Source organism: Centroberyx affinis, unplaced genomic scaffold (assembly GCF_046629955.1).
Source record: "Centroberyx affinis isolate AG114_WGS23_722 - 3 ecotype Tasmania unplaced genomic scaffold, CSIRO-AGI_Caff_v1 ptg002339l_1, whole genome shotgun sequence".
In the NCBI taxonomy this organism is placed as follows: domain Eukaryota; kingdom Metazoa; phylum Chordata; class Actinopteri; order Beryciformes; family Berycidae; genus Centroberyx; species Centroberyx affinis.
The window spans coordinates 124,584-134,299 of NW_027280606.1; the positions used below are offsets into that span (position 1 = coordinate 124,584).

At 39.4% G+C, this 9,716-nt stretch overlaps 1 protein-coding gene across 1 annotated transcript; it reads right to left on the reverse strand.

The window, feature by feature from the left end:
- Positions 1–2,010: 2,010 nt before the first annotated feature.
- Positions 2,011–9,716, reverse strand: LOC139655844 (olfactomedin-4-like). The gene is made up of 7 exons (XM_071533218.1): positions 9,627–9,716; positions 8,805–8,927; positions 5,542–5,760; positions 4,617–4,770; positions 4,280–4,507; positions 3,438–3,606; positions 2,011–2,935 (listed from the first exon to the last, which is right to left on the reverse strand). Exons 1-7 carry the CDS (start codon positions 9,678–9,680, stop codon positions 2,500–2,502), a joined length of 1,383 nt encoding a protein of 460 aa, XP_071389319.1. The 5' UTR covers positions 9,681–9,716; the 3' UTR covers positions 2,011–2,499.

A 9,716-nucleotide genomic window follows, 5' to 3' on the forward strand; every position in this document is an offset into this window, starting at 1 on the left:
TGTGTTGATGTGCTAAACAATAAAAAACTTGATCAAAAGATCAAAAGTGTAATGTGTTTATTATCACAAATTAAGCACACACACTCTGCTAAAGTAGATAATACCAACACTCTGGATATGGTCCATAAAGTCCACGCACACAAAACAACAGTTTTCTGTACTGTCTTTATGAATCCAACATAAAGTTCTAACATTTTGTTCTTCTCTCTTGGAACAAGAGTTTCACCTAAAACCCTAACCTGACTGTGTCAAGTTTATGTCTACAGCATAGAGCTATTTTGAGTTCCCCCATACAAAGAAGACAACAAAGCACAATGTGTCATGAGCTGGGAGAATCAACATGTAAAGCCTGCCAGAGGATCTGTTCCGGGTCGGCCGCCATGGGTGGATGCTTCAATCCAAATGAGCCGGGACTGGCAGGAGAACTGGGTGATACACTGAGAGCCTGGGCTCGCTCATCTGAGAAGGAGGATAATATTGGTGGTAAGGCAGCAACTTACTATCACCATGTCTTAAGATGTCTTAAGACTTCAGCTGACTAAGACGTCCTCACTAATGTGCCTTAAGACTTCTTGAAATATAGGGATAGCTGGGTATCATGCTGTGATAAGCTGTACTGTCTGTATTGTTGCTGCTCACTCACAATATTTTCCAGTCAAGTAAGGCAGGCTGTATAATGCCTGCAGAGCATACTGCAAAACATTCAGTATGTAAATCAATTCGATGCAAAACACAGCCTGAGGAAAGTAAGCTACCCATTTTACCACCAGAGGGAGCTGTAAGGCCTGGTCAATATAGTAAGAGGAAAGACTGGAGACTGGTGGTTCATGTTCAGGATGTTTTTTTTTTTGTTTTTGTTTGTTTGTTTGTTTGTTTTTTGACACAATGCTCCCATTAATTTCCAATGAGGATTCCTGTTAGTTGCCTAATCCCATCCACACACAATTAGGGATAGCTGTTCAAAGTTAAAAGAAAGAGTTGTAGACTTGTATGTATGAATATATCTTGAGTTATGTTTTTCTATATAATTTCTATCTAGTTTTACCTTTCCCAGTAACAAGTAGCATAACAAGTTACTATTTAAATTTCAGCAGTTGTACCTATGTATACACTACTTTAGTTGTCAATCAGATTGAACGTCAATTATCTATAACATACAGTTTATCCCACCACCAGCATCATCTGACATCATCTGATGTTTTGTTATTCTGATCATTCACACCCAAGCGCACATGAGAGACAACTGAGTTCTCCTTAATTATTGCAGATAAGAGAGGATGCAGTCACCAATGTTTGAGATGTAATGGAAAAGTAGTGTAAGTAAGTAGTGTATCAAATTACTTCTTCCAGGAAGCAATAACATACACACACACACACACACACACATACACACACCACACAAAGACAGTTTGGAAGATCACAAGGCATCTCATAAGCGTAGATCATAAAGCCCTGGAGTGTCTCTTTTTTATAGGCAACAATAGGGTGTAGCCTCATCTTGGTTTAATGATATTGGTTCATGTGTATTACTACTATAATTCTTCTTATTACTGCCATTATGATTGATTTGTATTGAGCAGTAAGTTGTTCTTTTTTTTCTTGTTTGGATTGCTTGATATTGTGGGAGTCTTCCCTATGAGCTTGTTTCTAGTCACAAAAGGTAGAAGGACTCTTACCTGCGTTGTCGTCATTCAGATGTGTACTGTAAAGTTTAAATATATTATATATAAATACATATACGTAAGCTGTCTCTGTCCAGGTACTGAACAAGTAATGAATAAGAAATAAAGACTTTTATGTCAGAATTTTAAGGGTGAGACGTCTGATCATTTTCAACATTTGTCCTGGACAATCATGTCAGAAAGTCACCCGTTTTGAATGTAAGACAAACTTGCACTCTCAACACAATAGAGCATAGTCTTGTGACAAAACCATATTTCCTTTATTTCTTCTGTCTGAGACTCAAAAATTACAGTACAGTCGCTGATGCTAAGCAAAGAAATAACCCAGCAAGCATTTAGACGTTGAATAGATTTTACACAAACTTTGAAAACTAGTGTAAATGTAGCACCAAAATGAAAGTTGAAACAATGTCCATAGTCTACTGCTACCTGCATCCTTTGCTGAAATTCTTTCTGATATCAATTCAAAACAGTTAAATATTAATTTTTACCATATAAAGGAATTATCCAACCACACACTGTTAGACTTTGTTGCCAATTTACTCACATCTTTATTTTTCTTATAACATTTGCAAAAAATAAGCTTAAGCAACACTTGTTGCTTCCTCAGGTTCGCTTACTGATGATTAATTTTTACCATGCCATAATATAATACTGTGAAGATTTTGTGCTTGTTTGATTGAACTTAGCCACATCCTGCACCTTGCCATCTGACGAATGCTTGCTGGAAATGCAAATACATTTATTTTGGAAATCACACAAGTGGATAAGTACAGAAAATTGCTACAGTGTATCGGTGTTGAAAGCACCAATCCAATCACCCAAACACCACCTTGTACGAGACCATGTGGGACTCGATGTAGGCATGCAGCATCTGGTCTGTGGGACTATAGTTGAGGGAATACATGTTGCTGGACATCTTCTGAATCTGTATGCCGATGTCAAACCTCTCCACGCCTGTCGAGGTGTCGAAGGAATAGAAGATCTCCTCGGCGTCTTTGCTGACGTAGCGCGTGGCGTAGAGCACGCCACAGGCCATGAAGGTGTTGGTCGCCGCCTGCTTGTAGAGCGAGGTGTGCCAGGTTTGGTTGATCGTCGGCGTCTCGCCCTCTTCCACCCGGGACACCACCAGGTTGCCTAAGTCCTGGGAGGTGGTGTAGATCACCCACACACCCGACTCATCGGTTGCCAGGTCCAGGTCTGTGTATGGGTAGCATTCATCGAGGCGGCAGAAGTTACCTTTGGAGTTAAACCTGCAAAAGAAAGGAGATGGAAAGAGAAAGCAGTAGTGAGGGAGAGTTTCCTTTATAAAAAATAAACTAAAACATCTGGAAATTCAGAATGTGTATTTGCTTGGTTTGTTTTAGACAACGTACGTCTTCACACCTAGACACTTTATGCACATATGTTCTCAGTATTTTTATAATGTCTCACTATTTCAACCGCAAACACATTTTTTAGTTTGTTCCTTTTAATATGCATTCCACTTAATATGTCCTTGAAATACTGGAATGGTAGGTTACGTTATGTTTAGTAGCGTACCTGCCATTTACTCTGTTCTTATTTATAATCTATTATTCTTTACTGTATCTTGTTATTAGTATTTGCTGCTGCTTTTCATGCCACAACTATTTATCATTTTCTAACTTTGAAAATGTAAACCTTTGCACGCATCCAAAAGTGTAAAGCTTCATTACTTTTTGGGAGGGTTTTATCTAGCATCAGCAAAACTCTATTTCAAAGAAAAAACTTAACCTGATCCCTTTAGGCAATTGTACGGAGGTAACAGATTTGGTGGTGAGGTTGAATCTGCAGACAGCATCTCGGTTATAACAGCCATAGTACAAGGCCTCTCCATAGAGAACAGCACTTGGCCCCTGGATGGTGTTGGTGGTTGGGTTGGAGGAGTGGATCTGAACATTGCCTAGAAGAAGACGAAGAAGAAGAAGAAGAAGAAGAAGAAGAAGAAGAAGAAGAAGAAGAAGGAGAGGGAGAAGATGGGTAAAAAGGTTAGTAATAATATATGTTTTAATAAGAAACAAATCAGCCAATGGCTGATCGATCGATAGTTTCTCTCCTGTATCTGTACTGTGAAGCATTTCAAGTGTACCAGTGCATGCTATAAGGAGTGCTCGCAGTCAAGAAACAACTATCCATGGTGCATTCCCAAAGCAGCAATTGCAATAGATACTTCCAGTGGGGAAGCACAGGCAGCAAAGAAACATCCCATGAAGACAGTTGTAGAAACTTTGGGTGTGTAGGTTATTGTGCTGCCTCAACCCAAAGAATAAAATAAGGCAACAGTAAACATCTTGTCCCCTACAAATGATGCAGTCCCCCTCTGGGCCAATCAGTACCTTGTTTTAACCTGAAATTGTAACGCCCCCCTTGGGCTGGGGTGTGCATTATCGTGCATTATGAACAAACGGATAAAGGAACACACAAACAAACAGATGGAATCCAGTCCTCAAAACTAGCATCAGGTCCGCTATTTGAAATCTTTGTGATGACTTTAAGGGGATTGAACTCCATACCTCCATTTATCAGTGTAGTATCAGGACACTAACCACCAGACCACATCTAAAACACAACTATACCTGGAACGCTCACCCCAACGATCAGGGAGCTCAGGCTGGAGTAGCGGCGTACATAGTTGGCGTATTTGTTGCTGGAGGTGAGCATGACCAGCCAATACCAGTTCTCCTTTCCCGCCTCAGGTTTGGGATCGCGACCCCAGGATCCATACTTGTAGGAGCCAGGATACTCTCCTGCTGTGTAGACCCCTGGCCCAGTCACGTTCAGAAAGTGACCGTGGGGACAGATACCTGAGGACAGAGAGGGGAAGGTCAGCGGTGGTTTTGCTCACAGGAAGGTTCGGAAAAGGTTTGGAACATACCATGTTGGGTGCAGGTTAGGTGGAGGTTTGGGACGTACCACTTGGAGGCTGCGTGGGCTGGGTGGTGGGGTGATGTCCGTTCCTGCACTGGTCCAGGTCTCTCTTCAGACGCTGGTTGGCCTGCTGGCGCTTCACCGCCTGCGTGCTGTCATAGACTTCCAGCTGCTGCATCTCCACTTTCAGGTCCTGTACCTGAAAGACAGCAGCGTGGCGGACGGTATAATATTTACTGTTGAAATGCGGGAACTGTTTCAATTACATCAATTAGAATTCTGATGATCGCAAAATTGCCAGTTAGCAAAGGAACTGGACTGGAATAACAAAGAATATTTTCTAGAATTCTCAAAACACAAATATATCTCAGGCATTAAATTTATGACAACCATTAAAACTCAGCAAACATTTGTGTTTTTAATCTCCCTCTCCCATTATGTGATCTATGTAGCTTACTGGCCTCTACTGGCAATTAGTAGGAACTGCAACAACATTGGCAGTACTTGTCAAACTCCAATGGGTGGGGAGTTTTGTTCCTAAATGGAATGTTGGAAAGTGAAATTTGAAATCCAGAAATCTCAGCAGCTGTATAGTAATTATTGTTCCTGTACGTCAAAGTCATAATATACAAGACATTTTCATTAAGTTCAAAATATGAAAGAAACATCTGGTTTCTCCCTGTTTTGACTGAAATAAAAAGATCAGATTTTTGCCACAGAGTTACAATTCTAATATTTTGCACCTGTGTATTTATTACGTAAAACATATATAATAACTTGATATCGGGTAGACCTCATTGTGAATTGAAACAGACAAACACAACATTGAAAATGTAAAAATGAGGTTCTAAACGAGGTTTGATGTGAAGCTACCCTCCTGAGCGGGGTCAGAATTCAGAACTTGGATTTTCTTGTATCTATGTTGTGAGCCATGTCAGTGCTGCAGGAGCCGGTTGCCACATGAACGTACCTGTTGAGCGGTGTCAGAGGTGAGGCGGCTGTGTGCCAGCGTGGTGCTGTTGAGCTTGTTCATGAGCTGCATGATCTCCACCAGCTCGTTCTCGATCACCTGCAGGCTGACGGCTCCGTACAGCTCCCCGTCATCCTCCCTCTCCAGCAGAGACACGTCTGCCTCCAGCTGGGGCAAACGCCGCTGCAGGCCCAGCAACAGGCTATCCAGCTCCAAACTCTGCATGGAAAAGAGAACAATACGAGGTTGACCTAGTGCAAGCCAGGCCATTGATGTCTCGCCTCTTAGCTTCCGCTTCTGTACTGTCCTCTGCATTGCAGTGATACACTATATAAGTGGCACTTTACAGTTTTAAGGGTTCCTGCCTGGGAAGTGCATCTAAACAAACATTTTGATATTCACTTTAATTCAATTGAACTTTATTGTCATTGTAAAGTGCACAGGTACACATACGATGAAAGGTAGTTGTGCACTCCCAGGTGCAGGTGTTATTATGTATACCCAGAGTTACTTGCAGATGGTGTCAACAATGCAGCTGTTCCAGAAGGTAAAAAAGTAGCATTCGGCTGCATACAGTGGTCACTGTTATTGGAATCATCGTTTGTTCATAGATTCATCTGCAAACCACGATAGTGTGTGACATCAGCAAAGTGAAAAAAATCTAGTCAATTTAGTGTGTGAAAGCAACAAAGAAAAAAAGGAGTCAATATTTTTTGTGTCAGGTTTGTATTTTTCCCACGACACAGCCAAGGGCATCATGAGGCAAATTCAGGTCATGCAGCAGGCAGTCCAGTAATGCTTAGTGAGATGTTGCTTCGTGAGATGGCCTCTAGAGGGCATCTTTGACTAAGAGATGGCCTCTCGCCTATGGGCAGTGGTGGAAAGTAACTAAGTACATTCACTCAAGTACTGTACTTAAGTACAATTTTGAGGTACTTGTACCTTACTTGCGTATTTCCATTTTATGCTACTTTGTACTTATACTCCATTACATTTTAGAGGGAAATATTGTACTTTTTTCTCCATTACATTTATTTCACAGCTATAGTTACTAGTTACTTTTCAGATCAATATTTTATATTTAAAACATTTGATCATCTTTATAAAATAACTATAAAATAGCATTGTTATAGATTAGACTACCCAAAAGTATAGCTAAATTGTTAAGATTAGCTTCACGTTGACAACTTTAAAATGTGTACGTACATGTGTACATGTATGTCAATAAATCAGTATTTATATTCCAATAATTTATGAAAAATATAACTCTCTAAATGGGGACAGTTTGCATAATGAGTACGTTTACTTTGATACTCTAAGTACATTTTGCTGCCAATACTTATGTACTTTTACTTAAGTAAGATTTTGAATGCAGGACTTTTACTTGTAATGGAGTATCTTTACATTGTTGTATTGCTACTTTTACTTAAAGGTAAAGGTAAAGGATCTCAGTACTTCTTCCACCACTGCCTATGGGTTGAATACCACCATAACGGTGCAGGTCCTGACACCACTTCTCGCGCAACTTTCAACAATGGGTAGTCACTCAGTCAGTCAGTCAGTCAGTTAGCTACTTTCACTCTTCTAGGCCGGTCCCATGGGCCCGGCAAAAACACTGAGATACTTTCATCTACTGCTGACTGATGGGGATTCGTAAAGAGTAACGAAATCCCAAACCCAAATCTGTGGTGTGAAGTAGAGTACTGAACTGATCATCTGCTATTGGCTAACCTTTGGTGCCAGGTGATGTCACCACCTGTTGTACTATAGAAGGTGACATATATATCCCATAGACATCCAGTGTGACTGGACCAGATCTGATTTTTAATAAACAGCCAATATTAACCCCATATGTCAGCAAACCCATACTGCATATTGGTCTAATCCTCGCTGATCTATGCCACAACAGAAGCCAACATCTTAACTTCTATCCATTCAAAGAGAGGGAGAAAAAAAGAGGAAGAGAGACGTGTGGTATGGTTTGTAATACAAAAGGGGAAATTAGTCTTTTCTCTTGCTCCCCTCCACAGGGAGGTCAGAGGCTGGGTTTCCGTTATCCGGTAATTACTGTTTTTTTACCGGGAAAATCTGTTGAAGTCCGACATATTTAAATCTCTCCGGTCATAATGTCCGGTGAAAATAATTCCCTCTAAGCACAATTATTGGAACATTGTGCTCCTTGTTTTACTGAGACTGAGTTACAGCAACAGGTTAAGTTATACTCCCAGTCTGTCTCCCAACCTGCTCCCGACGAGTAGCTTTGAGTAGCTTTAAGTCTCTTTCAGTAAAGTAGCCTAATAATAAATATTGCACTACGTGAGTTGATTTAAGTGACATGAGACAACTGGGGAGGATTTACTAAATTGTTTTGAATGTAGTGTAATGTATTAACCAATCAAGGGCGATGTGTGTGTGCGGGTAGGCCTACGTTGTGCGTCGGGTGAAGGTAAGATGCCTTTGCAGTTTATTTTCATGACTTTTTGCTGGGCTGTGCTTTTTACACATTTTCTGTGTTGTTTTTCTTGGTTGGAGGTTGCGTATGATGATGGTTAACGGGACATGCACGTTGCACATTTGTCATTGCATAATGGTGAGAGGGACACGTAGTTTTTGGCATTTGGCATTGCGTAATGGTGAAAGCATATGGCTATTTGGCAACAAAATACATGTCAGGAACGAAGTAAAGTGCAAATTTTCATAGTAGATGATCCTATTTTTCGATTTTGCATGGTAACGTTGTGTGTGTGTTTGAGAGAGATAAGTTAGCGTTATACACGTGAGTCTATTAACGGGACTTATTTTATTTGGAATATAATGTATAAGCAAAAGTAACCTACTTTTCAATAAAAAATATTATAAATCTACATGCATTGATGATGTCATTCTTTATATAGCCTGCCTATCAATTGTTTTTAAGCTCAATAAACACAGATAATATTTGAATTTCCCCCATTTGTCCGGGACATTAAAATCTTCCAGGACACGTGGACCGGCACCAATTTTTTCTGACGGAAACCCTGGTCAGAGGTCTGGCTCATCTAAAGAACAGCAGCACTGGAGCTGGTAGGGATTCAGTGTGTTTGCTTTGCACATCCTGTACATATGCTGTAAATTCACATACTTTGTTCTTCATATTCTACTATACTTTATTGGGTATTGGGAATTATGTCTTGAATGACCGTTCTGTTGCAGTTTTCTGTGTCGGAAGTCGTTTTTCTCAGAGTTCCGAGTACAATGGACTGCAGCATATTGGCAGTAGTTACCTTCTGCCGGGTGATGCTGCCGGTACACTTGACTGTACTATCCTCCACACTGCTGAGTTTATCATGAGGGAAGGGCTGCTCTGAGCTAGTGAGGTCACACACACAGCTGGGCAAGGACGCAGCCTGGGAAATATGAAGAATTTTATTTATTTATGTATTTATTTTGCACACGTTAAGACCAAATGAATGAAAAAATGAAATAGAAAAGAAATATAAGTGTGCAGGTGAGGTAAAAAAAAAAAAAGTTTCTAGGCTATTACATCAACACAGCTACCAATGAATCAGAGCAGGAGAGATGGGAAAGAACATAATGACGGCATTATTGAGGAAGTACAGTATGTTGGTTCTCAAGTGCAGATATCAAATTTCATATTATATTAAATATTATATTACTGTATATTATGTATCATTTATAATAGTTGTTTCAAAATAGGTGTACAGTTTTTAATATTAATAATAATAATGAAAAACAAAACTTTTTAGTAATTTGAGTCAATTTTAAACTAAAGTGTCCCTGGAAACTGTAAAAAGCTTTAATCTCTAATAAAGTGTTATTAATGTATATAGAAAAGTATACCAAGTTTTGAAAATAGGCTGTATAAAATAATGGTCAAATAAAATAGGATATGTGAATTAATATATACATACTTTATATATATAAAAACATAATAATAATATATAATGTAATAATATAAAATACAAAATGAATAATATTGTTATATTATATTATATTATAATATATCATATTACATTATATTTTTATACAATATACATTATTTATATGTTACTTTACATATTTTGTACTGTTGTTGTAGTCCTTACCTGCTGGCTGATGGTGAGCAGAGCACAGAGTTGGACGATCACAGACAGAGTCATGGTGGATCAGACAGCAGAACAAAATGAGACTTTCTC